Source organism: Panthera uncia, chromosome D2, assembly GCF_023721935.1.
Source record: "Panthera uncia isolate 11264 chromosome D2, Puncia_PCG_1.0, whole genome shotgun sequence".
NCBI classification, from domain to species: Eukaryota; Metazoa; Chordata; class Mammalia; order Carnivora; family Felidae; genus Panthera; species Panthera uncia.
In genome coordinates, this window is record NC_064818.1 from 76,106,893 (window position 1) to 76,126,059 (window position 19,167).

The 19,167-nt window shown below is 46.5% G+C and overlaps 1 protein-coding gene and 1 pseudogene across 1 annotated transcript in view; one reads left to right on the top strand and one right to left on the bottom strand.

Moving 5' to 3' along the window:
* Positions 1–19,167, top strand: part of LOC125933170 (deleted in malignant brain tumors 1 protein-like) — a 183,441-nt gene that overhangs the window by 114,560 nt on the left and 49,714 nt on the right. The window contains 6 exon segments of the mRNA XM_049646026.1: positions 1,927–2,244; positions 6,691–7,120; positions 11,332–11,522; positions 14,337–14,758; positions 17,642–18,046; positions 18,397–18,622. Of these exon segments, the coding sequence (XP_049501983.1) occupies positions 1,927–2,244; positions 6,691–7,120; positions 11,332–11,522; positions 14,337–14,758; positions 17,642–18,046; positions 18,397–18,622 (1,992 nt within the window).
* LOC125933592 (uncharacterized) lies at positions 2,887–3,035 on the bottom strand (annotated as a pseudogene).

Sequence of the window (19,167 nt, forward strand, 5' to 3'; positions counted from 1 at the left end):
TCCTTCCTTTCTTCCTTCCTTCCACCAAGGTGCTCTATGCATGTGCATTAACAACTACACGGTGCCAACAGACTGACTGTCATGCAGCCTTCCTTCTCCAACTTCACCCACTACCTTGGTTCTATACCCACAAACTAGTAATCTGATTCTTCCGGGAGTTCTCTCTAGTTTTTATTTTGTTTCCTACTAAATAAATCTCACTAAGATTTCTTGGATGGGCTAGGGAACCAGATTTCCTAATTTCAAACACTGGTTCCCCAGAATTGTGTGATCTTGGGCACATTACTCAACTGCTATGTGCCTTAATTTCCTCACCTACAATATGGGTACTATAATAGAATATATTTGCCTGTAATACATCCATGAGTGTCTATATACATGTATACACAGTATTATTTATATATACACATCTACACACACACACATAGATACACAGATGTGGCTGGAGGACCACCGTGGAGGTTAAAGATGCTGAAAGCATCGTTTACTTAGTGCTGGACACCAAGAAGTCTATATAAACGTTAGTTCTATAATAACTATCGCCATCATTGTTGTCATCAAATATTTACCTTTTGCTGAGGTGAGAGAACTGACCTAGAGAAACTTAAACACACTGAGAAGTGTGTTTAAATGTTTGACTTTCAAACATCAGCATCTGCATTAGGCCTGGCCTTTCTCCCAGGGTCGTGGCTAGGTTCCGGGAGACAGTCCCCTGAGGAAATAGAGCCCAAGTGCATGGCACTTCCCTCACCCTGGCTCGTGCCACACTCCATTGGTCAAGAAAGTCACAAAGGCCCACCTGGTTTTACGAAGGGATGATACAGAGACTCCTCCTTCCGACATGGGACTGTCAAGATTCCAGAGGGCTTGAGGAACGGGAGAGATTTTGTAGACACCTTTAGAAAATACAATTGACCACTATGCCCTTCTTTGCCAGCACCTCAATCCTACATTGGTTGGCATTCTCTTCCTCCAAACACATCACCTACGAGGTTTCTCTGGTCTCTAGTTTCTAAAAAGAACGTGCTGGGATTTTCCCATCAGCTCTTCCTATTCTTCCCGTTTTCTCTGTCCTTGCAGATTACATTTTAAGGCCTTTCACATGCTTGTGGAAGGAGAGGAAATGAGTTCATTTAGTCAAATCATGTTGCAGTTGAAGCCCCTACAGGTTTCCCTTCCACGTGAACTTGCCCCTCCTTTCACTCTGTCTGGGGCGAACCTCCTTCCTTTATGATCGACCTGCAGAAATCATCTTCCTGTTTCAAAGCCAGTCCTACATAAACTGATCTCTCAAAGCAGATGAAATGTCTGTCACCAATAGTGTTGTTAGACTCCTAGAGGTATCCCTCTTACTTGCCCTGATAGCGCAAAGTGTGTGGTTTCTCCATCCTGTCACTGATTGTAAATCCTGAGGGGTGAACTCTATCAACTTTTTCCCCTATTAGGCATTAAGGGAATGTTCTATGGTTAAAAATACCACTGTGCTGGTGGCAAAGAAATGTCTTTAGTGCAAGAAAGAGTACTCTTTAATCTCCAGATTACACCGTACTGGGCAACTCCCATGGAAATACTCTGGTCAGCTGTCCACAAAGCCATGGCCATCACATCCAGATGGCCCTCAAGTCAAGGATTCCCTGAAGTTCTTCTGCCGTCAGTGGGACAGGGATACGTGTGCAAGGCTGAGACCCAAGGACCTCTGCCTTTCCCCCTCCAGAAGCCAGATGTTGCTGTTCACTGGGGTCTTCTGGCACTTCTGGGAAGGAGAAAGTCCAGCACTGATGTTCCAAGACCATTGATCTCTCTATCTGCCCAACCCAGAGGAATTATGACAACAGCAGTATATCGGCCCACTGTAACAGGATCAAGGCAACATGCTGACATAAATAAAGGTCAATCTCACAATATCCCGCTGCTCTGTCTTCCCAGGAGCTTCCATGACCGTGAGGCTGGTGAATGGCACAGGGAGGTGCTCGGGCCGAGTGGAGGTTCTCATCCAGGGCACATGGGGGACCGTGTGTGATGACTTCTGGGACCTGGCCGAGGCCACAGTCGTGTGCCGCCAGCTGCAGTGTGGCCAGGCCGTGGCAGCACCCACGGGGGCCCACTTTGGGGCAGGTTCTGGGAAGATTTTGCTGGACGACTTGCAGTGTTCGGGCAGCGAGAGTCACCTGGGGCAGTGCGCGCACAGGGGTGAGGCCGGGCACAACTGCGGGCACCTGGAGGATGCTGGTGTCGTCTGCACAGGTGAGGGGCTGACTGTCAGTCCTCACTTGGAAGGCTACTGTTATCCCTTCACTACTCATTCTCCACACACACAGCCAGCACGGTCCAGAAATGTCAGTGGATCAAGGCAGGCCACTGGTGTTGTCTATACCCTTTCAAAATTATGCATTGACCTGACCATCAGATTGCTGCAGATTGCTGAGTATGGCTCATGATCATGGATCCAGGCTCAGATGTGACCTGTTTGGTTTGAAAATTCAGGCTGAACTCGAACTCAGCCAAAACACATTATCTGGCATAAAAATCCAAATTCTTCCGTTTGTGAAAAAAAAAAAAAAGTATAAACAGAAGTTAAAGCTCAAAACAACAAATTCTTTTATTACGTTCACCAACTGGATCTGAGAAAGAGCTGACTCTTTGGTCATGAAACAGCTTTCCAGTTCACACAGTCCCCGTCACTCAAACCCCTTACTTGTTTTATTCCCACGGCTCTTGGAAACTTTCGAGTTTGAGTTTGTGACCTCTGGTGATGGGCCAAATTTTTCAGCTGGTGTTCCAAGCCTTCCACGTCTAGGCCTGGTGACCTTCCCAAACCTATGTGTCTTTCCAGTTGACACTCTGCCTCACAGAATCTTTCCTGATTCTGTCCCTCTGGCAGCTGGGATAACGTTCCTACGAATGACAAGCTCTGCCAGGATACACCTGGCTCGTCCTGAGCCATACCCCTCAACATCTAAGGTCCCTGGGGGAGCACTGCCTTCTGATAAGAACAGATACTACACTTGCTCTTAGCCAAAAGGCCGAGAAGCGATGAGCACTGCCTTCTGAAGCTCCCCTGGGACGCTCAGCATTTGCTGACTGGTCTCATGGCTCAAATCCCCAGGACATGCTAAGATCCTCAAGGGCATGGTCTCTGCTTCTGTCTGCCTCCAAGCTCCCTAAAACTAGAATGTTACCAGTAAATAATCACTAAATAAGACAAGATAACATGCTCAGCCTCTTTCCATGTTGACAGGTGTTCAGTCCACAGCTGCTTTGCCCCCAGGTAGGACCCGTCTTACATTTGGCCTCATCTACTAGACGTGGTGTGAGGTTTAGAGTCAGATCCTGGTTTGGTTCCCAGCTTCATTATTCACCCATCTGTCTGTTCATGGATATTGACTGAGTGTCCACCACATGCTGAACTCTGTGCCGGTAAACACTGGAGCCACAGCAGAGGTCAAACCCCTCCCCCCAGTGCTCTTCCTTCACAGGGTCTGCACCCTAATGGGAGGGGCAGACATGGCATATGCTCACCCTCAGTTATACGACCTCAGCCAAGTGATGTCATCTCTTGATCCCGTTTCATCTTCATTTCTCTTCGTAGGAGTCAGAATAACATAGAGAATTGAATAATTGAGAATTGCATGTGACAATGCCCAAAACGCCTGGCACCAGACAAGCACTGGTGCCAGGCACTCACACAATCTTTTCTTTTGGTCAAATGCCAACTAAGGGAGGCTGTGTGGGGGGGAGGGGGGTGGGAGCCAAAGGGCCTGAGCTGAAGGAATCTGATCCTGGCTGGTCTCTCTCCAGGTGAATGACGTTGGCCCTCACTCTCCATGTCATTAGAACAGGCACATTGGAGTCCAGGATCCATAAAATTCTATGCCTTTGACATTCTGTGACTAACAAGGAGAGGATCAGCAGCCACGTGGATTGGCTGAATGAAGTGTGTGGCACTGTGGCAAGTGAGAGGTGGTCATTGAAGGACGGAGATGTAGGTCTTGTACTAGAAATTGGGGGACCCTTTCCCATCTGACATTTTATTGTGATGATTTTCAAATATGCAGCAGAATTTGAAGGATTTGAAAATGAGCTCCTACCTACCTAGATCACACGATAAATTTATCAATATGTCTATCATCCCTTTATTCATCCATCAACCCATCATATTTTTAATTAATATTTGATTTGTGCACCATAAAACTCACCCATTTTCAGGTCCAGTTGGATGGATTTGGGTGATTGTGTGCAGCTGTATAATCACCACCACTATCAAGATGTAAAATAGTTTCTTTGCCCTCAAAGATTTCTGGTGCATTTCAGAGTTGATGCCCTCCTCTCTCTCCTGCACTCCACTTCCAGGAACTGCTTTGTGAATCTCTTTGCTTTGTTCAGGTGATGTCATGACACACATGGAGAGAAGGCAGCAAAGAAAGAGATGATGGCCAACTGATGATCTCTCCTACGGCAGGTCACACGGGGCAAATTGTCCACGAGTTTTGCTTTTCTGATGGCCATGTAGTGCATGTTCATTCATCAACAGGCAATAATACCATGCTCTGTCCTAAGTGAAGATCTTGTGGCTGTGAGGTCCTGGACTTAGAATACAGTGTCGTGGTTATTCCTGGTGAATCCTGGGAGAAGGCAGATGACGCCTTGAAGCAACTGTATCTTCTCCCAATGTTTTGACTGCTCCCAGATGACCATCCTTCTTTTTTACCCACCAACAGCCTATGAGAACCTACTTCCCACATCAGTGACTCAACACTCACCTTCTTCTGCACCTCCAGGTAAGACTGTTTCTCTTTATGATATGTCTTCTGAACAACTTTGTTCATTCAACAATGAATGAGTGAATGAATATATGTCACTAAGGATTCATAATGTCACTGGGGTTATAGATAGCAATAAAAAGAGTTGATCCTCAAGTAAGTTAAGTCCATGGGAAGAGGGGGGAAGAAACTGTTACCAAAAAGTGTGGTGAATACTCTAATGGGGAAGCACAGAATGCCATAGGCTCCCAGAAGAGGGTCTCCATCCAGATCCAAGGGTTCTTGGCAGGACTTGAAGGATGAGGGGGCAATGGGATTATGTCAAGCAGGGAAGAAACCAGATAGACTCCCTATGAGCTGCAGGGTTGGAGACATTAACATGTGTTCCAAATTAGAACTTAGGGCTGGCCGATAACCCTACAGAATTAGTGAACAGTGAGTTGGCTCTTTGAGATGGTTTTCTGCTGTGATCAGGGATGAGCAATATTTTAGGATATTCAGCCCTGAGTTAGTTTTTTTTTTCTTTTACAAATTAGGTCTAGTCTGAGGTCAGATAAGGTAGGAGTAAAACATTGGACTCCTGAGTCTCTTAATCTAGCTGTACAGTCAAAAGATTAAAAAAGGGGGGCACCTGGGTGGCTCAGTCGGTTAAGCTTCTGACTTCTGCTCGTGTCATGATCTCGCGGTTCATGAGTTCAAGCTGTGCTGACAGCTCAGAGACTGGAGCCTGCTTCAGATTCTGTGTCTTCTTCTCTCTCTGCTCCTTGCCTGTTCGTACTCTGTCTCTGTCTCTCAAAAATAAATAAACATTTAAAAAAAGAAGAAAAAGAAAAAAGATTCAGGAAGGAGAGAGAGGAGCCATTATCACTCTTCAGGGTTTGAGCATCCCTGGTAGAATAGTGCCCAGCAGGTGCCATAGCTCCTGGCCGTTGGCCATGGCTTTGAGGGCGTGGTGATTACCAAAGGCGCCATTGTTGGCTCTGTGAGTTCAATCACATGAATTCACACTCCACATCTTTCTTTTTTGTGTTTTTTATAAGTTTACATTTTTTATATATCTGCCCAAGCTTTCTTCTTTACATCCATTTTTTTTATTGAGGTATAATTAACATATCACATTGTATTAGTTTCAGGTCTACAACATAATGATTCCATATTTGTATATGTTGCAAAATGGTCACCACAAAAAGTAACTTATCTTAACAGATAAGCAAGTGTGTAAATTATCTATTGCCATGTAAAACCATCCCAAAGCACAATGGTTTAAAATGACCATCATTTATCATTGCTCATGAGTCTAAGGGTCACCTGGGCAGCTCTGCCAATCTAAGATAGGCTTGGCTGGTCTTGGCTGACTCGGCTGGGCTTGCTCATGCATCTGTGACTATCCAGCAAGTCAGGTGAAGACTTCCTGGCCTTGGATGGCCTCCCTCACATGTCTTATAGTTCCATAGCTGTTATCGGAGGTAACGGAGGCAATGAGGTCATGTGTCTTTTGTCACCCACAGGCTAGCTCAAGCTTATTCGCATGATTACCTCAGTGTTCCCAGGGAGTAAACTGAAGCCTGTCTTGCCTCTTGAGGCCTCAGTTTCACATGAGTGCACCATTACTTCTGCCATATTCTACTGGCCAATGCAAGTCCCAGGCCACCAGCTTAGAACCTCTTGGGCAGAGCTGCAATGTCACATTGTAAAGAGTGGGGAGATTGGGAAGAGGAGAACTGTGGTCATTTTGGTAAATACTCTACCACAGGCAAGCGGCCTTAAATAGAGTGTGGATAAGGGAGGCATTATAGGCTTCTCAAAGCAGACGCACGTGGAGAATGGCATGGGATCTCACACGACAGCGTGAAGAGTGTGAATAACAAAGTCATAGAAAGTAAGAAAAGTTAGGTTGGGTATTAGATAGTCTGGTCATCAAAAGGCAGAGCGAGTGGCCATCACCCCTTGACCCCTGATTCTTCCCCAGGAGGCTGGGCCCCCGTGCGGCTGGTAGGTGGCCACGGGAGGTGTGCAGGCCGCGTGGAACTCTTCTACCGGGGAGTCTGGGGGACCGTGTGTGATGACCTCTGGGATCTGTCAGAAGCAAACATCATCTGCAGGCAGCTGGGGTGTGGCTGGGCCATTTCAGCCCCAGGTGAGGCCCACTTTGGGGAAGGATCTGGGAAAATCCTCCTTGACAATGTGCGCTGCAGGGGGGATGAACAGCACCTGGAGGAGTGCTCCCACATCGGCTGGCTTTCCCACAACTGTGGGCACGGAGAAGATGCTGGCGTGATCTGTTCAGGTAAACCCCTGCTCCCCTCCCTGGCAGAGCCCAGCCTTGGCTCTTTCCAAGACAGTACTTTTCAAAAGACAACGTAAATGTAGCTATTGAGAAAGAACCAATACGTTATTTGCTTACAGCAGATATCTTAACCCTTCACACTTACAGATGCTGAATACTCTATGGCCACACCACCAGGTAAGGAAGGAAATATTTACATGTGCAGTTTACCCAAACTTTGGGGAAGAGGTTCTGCTGGAAGTTGGATATGTCATTCTCCAGGCCAGTGGAGTGCCTGGGACACACGGAGTCACCTGACTGTCTGGTGGGAGAAATGGATAGTACCTTAGAAATCATCTGATCCAGCCTCACTTTCTACTTCTTCCCCATTTTACACAGAGGCAGCAGATTTTAAATTTCCCAGACCTCTGCATAGCACTTTCAGGTTGTCAGCTCTGGGGGTTGCAAGGTAATGGCAATGAGATATGGGTGGCTAGGGTAGGGGGTGGTGAAAACATAAGAGGTGGGGAAGGACACTTCCTGCCCAGGGGCAGATGGCTGGTGGGCTGGACCTGGTCACAGTCAAGGTGACCCAATTCTATCCCCACCCTCTCCCTGCCTCTGCCTTGTTCCTGGTGCCCCCAGAGCCGCCTTTGCCGTTGGTTTTCCTGCATGCTCTGAGCACCAGCACCCAGAGTTTTCCATGCCAGTGCCATCTCTCCTTCTCAATCTCCCACATTCCCTGATGCCCTGCCCTCAGCTTTGGGTCGGACAATGGGTCATAAGTAAGGCTGAGTGGAAAAGCTCTGATAAAGCCTCAGGTACATTGCCTCCTGGGTTGTCTAGCAGGTGGGAATGCATTGGTCCCAGGAAAGGGTCTCCGGGGGACACAAAGGAGGATCTGCAGCATCCTTAGGTGCTGACTCACCAGGTCAAAAGAAGGGATGAATCAGTGCCTCTTCCTATTCTTACCTCGAAGTGCCCTTGGGTCACTGGAGTTGTCTACGGGTGCCAGAATTTCATGTCCTTAGTTTTCTTAATCCCTGAATTTTAAGATATCTCATTTGTGTGTCTGACAAGACGATAATTTATCAAAATCTGGGAAGGATCTAGATCAGTGCTTCTTCCATCTCCTACATATTAACATGCCCAACATGCTCTGGCCTTTGCCCCCAGAGATGACTTAGCAGTTCCAAGAGGGACCCCACACTGTATTTGTTATGAGCTGCTTCAGAGTATCATGTGCAGATGGGATGGGGACCTCAGCACCAGCTGATGAGCCACATGTCCTGTGTGTGTTTGACAGATCACCCATTGGCCCTCACAGCAGGAACAATGATGGCAGGTGAGACTTTGGTATCCTTGGCTGCTCTGACCACCATCTTCCAGCTCAAGCCCTGAAGTGGTTCTCCAAGGAAATGGAGCAAAAATACTACTGCCCTATCTGGCTCATCCCTCGGAACTCATGTTCTGAATAAAGCGTCCAATAATGAAGGCTGATAAATTTATAGTTCCAGTTCCATTTCTGTGTAGTCAAAGAAGGCAGTCCAAATAATCAAGTAATGCCGGCCTGTGTGGTCTCCACCACGGGCACTACATGTGAAGGACATTGCAGCTCTTAACACAGCAATGTTGCCAGGGTGCTACCCAAGAGCATCATTTCAGAGAGCTGCCTCCATAATGACCTTGTTCTTCTTCCCCACCTTTTCCTTTCTCTGACAATCTCTGTCTTCCTTGTTTGTCCTTTCTCTTTCATCTTCCATTTCCATCCCCCCCCCCTTTCTTGTTGCCTGTATCTTGGGATTCCAGAAGCTTCACTAAACTTTTCTTAGCACCACTTGGAGATAAAGGACTAAAATAATACTGATGCCTGGAGGGCCTGGCTGGTCCTTCTATGGAAGAGACACGGGTAGATGACCAGAGCCAATCAAGTGTAGGTCCAGTTCTCACACAGCCAGATAATCTGATGGAGAATGCCACTGTCATAGGTGTTATCTTTAATTTTGTGCCGAGTATTGGACAGATGGATAGACAGACAGACAAGCAGATGGGAAAACAAATGGACAGGTTGTGAACAGGCAGACACAGAATGATGTCATTGTTGGAGGGGTGGATGACTCAGGGAAAGTTCTTACTACCGAGTGGATTTCTAATAGCGTAATTTTAATAAATTATAACAGATGACAGATGGAACACTGACATCTTCATACACATACAGGCTCCATGTAGGCTCAGCTTTAATTGGGAAAATGAAGCTGCTTACTCATTACTACTGGTGGCCTGACAAAAATCAAAGCCGCAGGACCCACCACTAGGGAGTAACCAGAGGGAAAGATTCTGACTGATATTGGGTAACTGCTCTGCCCCGTAAGACCATGTCAGTGGTAGAATTCTCAAAAAAAGAGGGAGATGTTTCAAAACTCTGACACTTTCATGCCCTAATTTCCTAAGTTTCCAAGAGTTTTTAGACTGGTTTATGTGTCTGATATGTCTTAAGACAATACCCACAAGGTAACGACCCACGAGACCTTTTTTGTGGAAAAAAAAAATGAAAGGAAAATAAAGCGTAAATCACAAAATGAATGAACTGAACAATGAAAAAGACTGAAATTCTAAAATACCTTTCTGCTCTTAGAAAAATCTCAGTGTGGCAGCATTATCGCTAACTCATCTGGAGCGATTAGGAATCCCCCACGGAATGAAATGCATGACAACATAACCTGTGTGTGGGAAATCAAGGCAAAGGCATCTGATCATATACTGCTGGCATTTCCGTATCTTAAGTAAGTCACAAGTACATTATTTAAGTACATGTGCAGTTTAAAGTTCCAAGCATTTTCCCATGCTTGATTCTCATAAGCAAAAGAGTCCTTCACACCCTTTTGAATTTTGAATTTTGAAATAATTGTAGACATATAGGAAGTCACAAAAACAATACATAGAGTCCCGCATACACATCACTCAGCTTCCCCCAATGGTGGCTTTTATATAACTGTAGGACAATGTCAAATCAGGAAGTAATACAATACTGTTGGCTGGGCTACATATCTTATTCTGCTCTCAACATTTCCTACATCTACGTGTGGGTGTGTGCGTGTGTGCGTGCACACACGTGTGTGAGAGAAGGAGAGAGAGAGTGAGAGGGTGGGAGGGAGAGAGAGAGAAGGAATGTATGTTTCAGTGTCTGGTTAAAGATGCAGACACCCCCCCAACAGACCTAATAAATTAAGAAATTTCAGGTTTTAATATTGTAAGTAGTCAAGTCTGATGTCGTTTGCAAATGAGTGTCTTATGGAAATTAATTCCCAGAAACAACTTGAATTATTTATTACTTTTGAATTTTGCTTAATCAAAAGATGACTTAGGGGCACCTGGGTGACTCAGTCGGTGAAGTGTCTGACTTTTGATTTCAGCTCAGGTCATGATGTCATAGTCCATGAGTTTAAGCCCTCGTCGGGCTCTGCACTGACAGCACAGACCCTACTTGGGATTCTCTCTCTCTGCCTCTCCCCTGCTTGTGCTCTCTCTCTCTCTCTCAATAAATAAGTAGACTTGAAAAAAAAAAAAAAAGATGACTGGGGCGCCTGGGTGGCTCAGTCAGTTAAGCGTCTGACTTCGGCTAAGGTCATGATCTCGCGGTTTCTGAGTTCGAGCCCCACATCGGGCTCTGTGCTGACAGCTCAGAGCCTGGAGCCTGCTTTGGATTCTGTGTCTCCCTCTCTCTCTGCCCCTCCCCTGCTCACGCTTTGTCTCTCCCTGTCTCAAAAATAAGTAAAACATTAAAAAAAAACCTTTTTTTTTAAAAAAAAATATGACTTAGAGGGCACCACTCATGAGGCCAAGGCATGGAAATGGTCTTCTGACTCTAACACCAGGGATCTGGACAAAACCCCACAACGTAGAACAAGAGCTGACAGATCGTATGACTTGCACAAAGCAAGCTGGGCAGACCTCTGGGCAGGTCTCCTGTAAAGTTTGTAAATAAGTTATTTGCAACCTGAAGCCATGTCCCACAGGCAGGCCGTTGCTTGGCCCGGCCTTGGCCTTGGGCTTCCAGGCACCCACAGTCCCAGGCATCAGCAGGTGTCCATCTGTTGTCTCAGCCTCCTCTTCCCTCTTCCAGGGAAAATCCCATCCCCTTAAGAAAAGGTGGGATAAAAAGAACCCAAACTATGTTTAAATGACTGACAGGCTTTTAATCTGCCCCAGCTTCGTTGTCTTGAAAGAAAGGGTCTGCCTCATGGCTACCTCCAAGATCCGCTAATGGGGAGGCCAAGAGGCAGCCATTTGTCTTTGCTTCCCTAGCCTCGACTGCACCAATGAATATTTTGAAATCCTGGACGGCCCTCCATCCTCGGCAAAGTCCCTGGGGAAGACCTGCTCTGGTTCCTACCTCACCTTCGCATCCTCCTCCAGCTCATTGACCCTCGTGTACTTCCGAAGCTTCAACAACATAGGGAAAAACTTCATCGCTTATTATTATTCTGCAGCCAAAGGTATGAATGGTGGTTAGGAGCAGGAGCTTTGGAGCGAGAGCTGGACGGCCCGCCTCGGAGCTAGTTAGAGCCAGCCGCTTACTCTCTAATGCTGGACAAGAGACCTGACCTCTCTGTGCCTCAATCCATTCCCCCTATAATGGGAATAAGAGAAGCTTACCTCCTAGGCTTGTTGTGGGGCTTACCTGAAATGACACAAGTAAAGCCCTTAGCACAGTGATGGCGCATCATAAGTGCTGAATACTTGGCAACTTCACCATGGATCTGGTGTCCCATAAACACCTCATTGCAGTCAGCCCATTAGGAAGCCATTTCTGGAGTTACTCTGGATCTAGTACTAGGTGGGTGGTTTCAAACTTACACCTTTAAAAGAAGGTGTGGTCTCAGCCTAGGAGGGGCTTGGGTACAACCTAGAAGTTCAAGACGAGCACATGATGCAATGAGAGGACAAGTAGAATATACTAAATGAAGACAAACAAATAGAATAGACTAGAATAGACTAAACTGACACCCACACATGCATCTCAGCAAAAAAACATTAGAAAAGAGAGAGAGAGAGAGAGAGAGAGAGAGAGAGAGAGAGACGCAGGCTGTACACATGAGGGAAACATAGGAGGAAACAGCCTTACGTTTGTCTTTAAGCCTGGCCAAGCTGTGAGTCGAGAAATAGGGAGGGGGCACAGCAGGTGAGGGAGCCATATGAGCACAGAGATGGGGTGTATAGGACTTGCAGCCAGAAGGCAGACAGAAGCTAAGCCAAGGTTGGTTTCTGATGAAACCCAGGTTCTCAAGGTTTGGTAAGCACAACGAAGGTGATCAAAATAGCAACAAACATTTACCAAACGCCTATTTCATGCCAGGCAACACTATAAGCACTTTATATGCGTTCCCTCCTTATCCTCACACGAACCCATGGTTCTTCCCCTTTTATGGATGAGGAAACTGAGGCATAAAAGGTTCAGTAATTGTCCTGAGGTCACCCACGGATGGATCCTTCACTATTTACCACTAAGAGAAAAAAGGCCGCCTCACGGACCTCATGTGCAGTTCTAGCATCCACCCTGGTCCACCAGTCAGTCTGAACCACAGTTCAGACCAGTCTCCCACTCTGTTAGCAGGAGCTGGGGAGGCTCAGTAGCAAGCTTGGGAAATATGCCGTGAAACAGAGAGGAGATGCTCTGTGTCACAAAGTGGATCAGAGAAAGTCACTGTCACTGTGACTGAACAGTTACTGATGAGGTTTCTCTATCATTGCAGAGGCGGTTTCCCGGACCCCACATCTAATCAGTGAGTCACGTTTACTATTGTCACTTTACCTTCATTCTTCCTTCGTGTGTCTGCCTCTGTCCCCACTGCTGGTGCTTTTATTTGCATAGTTTGATCTCTCTCTTACGTTTCTGAATTCCCCGTATCCGTCCAGCTAGCCAAGACATTCTGTCTGCACACATCTTGCACAAGTTTGATGCTCATTCACTGTGGAACCAAGTGACACATACCAACAGTTGGGTCTCTGTAAATTGGTAACCGTCAATTTGATTTCTTAATTCCTTGCTTTTATCAAAGACATTGAAGCGCACCTAATCAAGCATTCCCCATTCAGGGAAAGTTAACAAAACAGCAGCACATGGAAGAAATGCCTTTTTCCCTGGAAGGACACCCTGCATGTTCACATTTTGGCACAGAATGGCACAACTTAAGTGTTGTTATATTTCCAGCAGCTGAGAAGAGGAGGACGATATCATTTCAGCTGGATGAGGAATAGCAAGATCACGTGTAAACAGAGTTTGATTGGGGGGGGGGGGTCACTCATTATAAAGATGCCAGGGAGAAAGAGTCAACCAGAATCTTGGTGCTTAAGGGAGGTGGCCATCTTGACTTACCCACATCCTCCCTTTTTACCTGAAGGGTGTCATCTTGTATTCACAGCAATCCCAATGACAACACCCAAGACAGTGACAGCAAGACCAGGTAAGCCCTGGGATGCGTTCATTCGTTTACCAAGTATTCTTTGCTCTTGGCACCTGCATTTGTACCTACCTCATGGACAGGAACTAAAACTGCTGTAAGTAGTTCCTCTATTTGCAAAGGGGCCAGTTGACCCTATGCAGATTGGGGGGGGGGCATCCAAAACTCTTGGGATTCTTTGGCTTTAGCATCCCAGGGTGAGGAAAGTGCTTTTTTTTTCTTCTTCAGTGTTTTTTGAGTCATCCAAGCCTGAGCACCTTACAAGTGCCTTCTAGCGGGGTCCTATCTTGTCTTTATTTGGCCAGTCCTGCTCATAGTTGCCCTATCTCTGCATCACTAACCGCCTTTTTCAAAATGAGTGGGCATCAGAGCCATTCCAGAGGCAGTGAGATGGAATAGCAGAGAAAAAGAGTGAACTTTGGCATCAGGAGAGTTGACTTCTCCAACTTTCAGTTTCCTTATGGATAAAACTGCTCTACGGGGACTTTTCTGCTTACCTCCTGAGTTATTGTACAGGTGAAGATGAACAAACACACACACGCATACAAACGCACTTCACAAAACCACAAATCACTGAATATTATTTACATTGTCTTTCTGCATTTAGCTAAAACAGATTGGCACATACCTCTGGCCCAAGAGATGCTCGACTAATAAATGTTTTAGGCTAAATGTTACCTTTGACAATCTTGATTATGTATTAACCTCCAACGAGGAGGTTAACTAGTTGACTGACTGTTTCATCAAGTTGCCCATCCCTAATAGTGGTGTCAGGGTGGAGAGCTCAGCCAGCTCATCGGCAATGTGCTGTGTCCCAGAGGGCAATGCTCACCAGATCTCTGTCTGCAGGGGACTGGCCAGACCTGAGGCTGGTGGGTGGCTCAGGTCGGTGCTCAGGACGCGTGGAGGTCCTCCACCAGGAGGCCTGGGGCACCGTGTGTGATGACCTCTGGGACCTCAACGAAGCCGAGGTCGTGTGCCGACAGCTGGGGTGTGGACGGGCCGTGTCCGCCCTTGGGAAAGCCCACTTTGGTCCGGGCTCTGGAGACATCTTCCTGGACAACCTTCAGTGCTCCGGGGTGGAGCGCTCCCTGGGTCAGTGTGCCCACTCGGGCTGGTCGGAGCACAACTGTGGCCACCACGAAGACGCCGGTGTCATCTGCTCAGGTAGCCCCTCCTCTTTCAGACGCCATTGCCAGCCCCACCATGCTTTAAGACCACCCTGCTGGAATTCAGAGCAGGCCAGAGACAGGGACAGGGGTCTCAACCAGGTGGCATTCGGTTTTTGTTTTATCTCTTCTAACTCGGTCAAAAATATAAGATTTTAACTGCTGACCTCCCAGAATAAAACCTTCTGATTTTCTAATTTGGTAGTAAGAATCACCAAAGGTAGGTGTGCTTTGCTGAGTACTGACAAGTGCAAAGAACATATTCAATTATGGGAATTTTTTTTAAGTTTATTTATTTATTTTGAGAGAGAGAGAGAGAGAGTGAGAGAGAGCATGAGCAAGGGAGGGTCAGAGAGAGAGGGAGAGAGAGAGACAGACCTGATGCAGGGCTCGAACTCATGAACCATGAGATCACGACCTAAGCAGAAATCAAGAGTCGGATGCTTAACCGACTGAACCACCCAGGTGCCCCTTTAAATACAGGAGTGGGAATTTTTAAGGAGTTTATCTAAAGGTCTTCCATTCAGAGGCAGTGAGGAGATGTCAAGCTGGACAGACTTGAGTCTGGATCCCAGAGCCGGTGCTGATATTCAGACTGGCATTTGGGCAACACTTAAGCTCTCAGAGCCTCAGTTTCTCCCTCTGTAAAATTGGAGACCGATTGCTGTCTTGCAGGACAGCTGAAAGGATTCGAGCTGTCTTTGTAAAGCACGTGCAGATACCTGCCAAAGGGACTGCGCGTTGGCTCATTTGTACTACTATCTTCCCCACTTAACACACCAAGGGAATCGGTGAATTAAAGTGGCTTATTTTAATCGCCTTATGACATTACAACTTTTTTTAATACTTTGGCTTTACTCGTGTGCAAAACACTAGTAGGGAGTGAGGACGTCACCTCTGGAACGTCAACCGATAACCCTTTCTGACAATGAGATGTCTTTTGCGAAACTAAGAGCTGTGATACCTGGTATGATTTGAAAGATCAGGAACTTGTTACTTAGAGTTGCTCATGTGAGGAGAGGCTCTGTCGGATGTCAGTACCTGCTCCCTGTGACTTTCATGCGAGGTGATACTTAAAAGCTTTGTCTGTTTGTTGGTGCGTTCATCTGTCCATCTGTTTGCTTCTTGGCGTCCTGTGATGCCTGGCATGCCTGACCTAGTTGCAACCCCATGGGCCGTGTGTTTTTCCTGTTTCCATGTTCTGGAAGATTATTGCCTATCTGAGTTTCCCCCCATGACTCCCCAAAGTCACATTCATCTGCCACAAAATCAGCAGTTCAAGTGATACCCCCCTGGTGGTTTCCTTGCCATGCAGGAGCAAGCCGAGAGAGAGAGAGAGAAAGAGAGAGAGAGGGAGAGAGACAGAGAGAGAGAGAGAGAAGCTCTCTGTTATGGCCTCGGATGAATCCTTCCCCTATCAGATCAATAAACATTTGCAAGGATATAATTAAAACCTTTGTTTTCAATAGCGGAAGGCAGGATTTTTGAAAAATACTGACATATGTATTCTTTATATAAACAGATGCTGAAGAATCACTTATTAATAATCCAGGTAGGTGACACTTTTTCTTGACAGGACTCAAATATCTGCTGTTCCTGATTTTTTTTTCTTGGGCTATTTATTGTCTCCCAGCTCTAAGTTCATTCTCTGTCTAAACTGCAGAGGTTTTCACACCTTTGGAATTATTATTTATGACTTTTTTACACGTGGTAATGGCTGTATGTGTGTGCACACATATGTGTATGTGTGTCAGTCCATACTTTTTAGACACATGCATGAGGGAAACGACATTTCAGGGTCTGTTGGCATAACTATATGCTTTTCCCTCTGGCTCAAAGGCTTTTCCTCACCTCTTCCCTGACCCACTCCTTCTCAGTTTTTGTTTTTTGTTTTTTAATTTTTTTAATTTAAATTCAATTTAGTTAACATACAGTGTAGTCTTGGTTTCAGGAGTAGAACCCAGTGATTCATCACTTACCTGTGACACCCAGTGCTCATCCCAGCAGGTGCCCTCCTTAATGCCCATCACCCATCTAGCCCCTCCCGCACCCACCACCCCACCAGCAACCCTCAGTTTGTTCTCTGTATTCAAAAGTCTCTTATGGTTTACCTCCCTCTCTGTTTTTATCTTATTTTTCCTTCCTTCCCATATGTTCATCTGTTGTGTTTCTCAAATTCCACATCTGAGTGAAATCATATGGTATCTGTCTTTCTCTGACTGACTTATTTTACTTACCATAATATACTCTAGTCCCATCTTTAAAATGGCAAATTTCACTCTTTTTTGTCGTCAAGTAGTGTTCCATTGTATATATATACACCACATCTTCTTTGTCCATTCGTCAGGCAATGAACATTTGAGCTCTCTCCATAATTTGGCTACTATTGATAATGCTGCTATAAACATCGGGGTGCATGTGCCCCTTCAAATAAGCATTAGGGTAGGCTAAAATTAACAACTCAGGAAACAACAGGTGTTGGGGAGGATGTGGAGAAAGGGGAACCCCTCGGCGCTGTTGGTGGAAATGCAAACTGGTGCAGCCACTCTGGAAAACAGTATGGGGTTTCCTCGAAAAATTAAAAAATAGAACTACTCTAGAACCCAGCAATTGCACTACTAGGTATTTAGCCTTCTCAGCATTTTAAGAGGATTCCTTCCAGGTGCCCCATTTGGTCTGTTCATAACATAGCACGTGTTCCCTTCACCACTTTTATCGCAGGGTGGAATAAAGCATGGTCCTAGTGTCTGCATGTGATTGAAGGACTTTAGGCTCCCTGAGGGCAGGAATCATATCTCTTGGTTTTATAGCAGCAACATCAATGCCTAACAGGAAAGGCAATCAATAAATACCTTTCAAATGAAATTAAACTGGCTGAAGACCACACCCCCTGCAGCTCAGGAACACATGAGAAACATGAGGACATGTCCCAGGGCTCAAGACCGGGCATGTCCCTCTGCAACCCCATGGTCCTGCCGGCCTCAGAGGCCCGGTGCCGGTGAACCTCAGGTGGGTCATATGGAGACCACACTCACCAGATCTCTCTCTGCAGGGGACTGGCCAGACCTGAGGCTGGTGGGCGGCTCAGGTCGGTGCTCAGGACGCGTGGAGATCCTCCACCAGGAGGCCTGGGGCACTGTGTGTGACGACCTTTGGGATCTCAATGAAGCTGAGGTTGTGTGCCGACAGCTGGGGTGTGGATGGGCTGTGTCCGCCCTTGGGAAGGCCCACTTTGGCCCCGGCTCTGGAGACATCTTCCTGGACAATGTACAGTGCTCTGGGATGGAGCGCTCCCTGGGTCAGTGCGCCCACTTGGGCTGGTCGGAGCACAACTGTGGCCACCACGAGGACGCCGGTGTCATCTGCTCAGGTAGCCTCTGCCGTCTCAGGCAATAATTTCTAATGTTGTTCTCGAAGACATTTTGAAACTACGCATCCCAGATGGAATTTTCATCCATCCACCCATTCACTCATTCTTGCATGAAATAATCCTTGAGCGTCTGCTCTGCACCAAGCCCTGGGCTCACACACACACTTCAGCAGCACCTGGAAGTCTAGAATGTTCACGTACCCCAGCACCACCCGGGGCATTACAATGCAGAGTCCAGGGCCCCACCCCCAGAGATCACAATGAACTAGTTTGGGAAAGGGGGCTGGAATCTGCATTTTCTCAAGTCATCCACGTGATTCAGCATAAGAGGGGCCATGAGTAATCCAGCCCTGCCTGCCGTGGGGCATAGGTGACTCAGCTGCTGTGTCCCACCTCCCTCGGTCAGGGATCTTGCCAGAGGAGGGCTGAGTCCTGTGCCCAGATAGTCCTGTGTCTCCCCTTCAGTCCCCATCTGTACCCTCTCCCCTCTATCTCCCACCCACCTCCTCCATGCTTTGGATTCACTGAAGTAAGCAACCTATTACCCTTCTTTATACATTCAGGTGCGGAAGAACTGCCTCCTCCCACCCCTCCAGGTATGTCAGTATCTTTTTCTAGTCTAGACAACTTTCTAATAATATTAATAATATCCAATTTACTTATAAATGCTAAGAACCAGGCACTGTTCTGAGTCCGTCATATGTATAACTTGTTTCATCCTCCCGGTAACCCCTTGAGGCAAGTACTTTTCCAGGTAGGTAAACTGAAACATAGAAAGTTAGCAACGTACCAAGGCTACCCACATCGTCAGTGTTCTTGGCCACCAGTCTCATTTACCACATCATTTCACTGGCCCTGGCTACACAAAGACAGGTTAAAATGAGCACAAAGATGGGGAGACATTTTGCCCAGATTATGGCTAACCCTGCAAAAAGGCATTTTATATTATATTTTACAGAAGAGACATTTGAGGCACAGAAAGGTTGAGTAACGTTCCTGAGATCATTCAGCAAGTTAATGGTGGAACCGAGTACTGACACTGGTCAGTCTGACCACAAAGTACACGCTCTTGGAAATCTTACGACTTTTGCCTGTTTTCAAAGATTTTGTAATGTAATGATTGAGTGATATTCATCTGTAA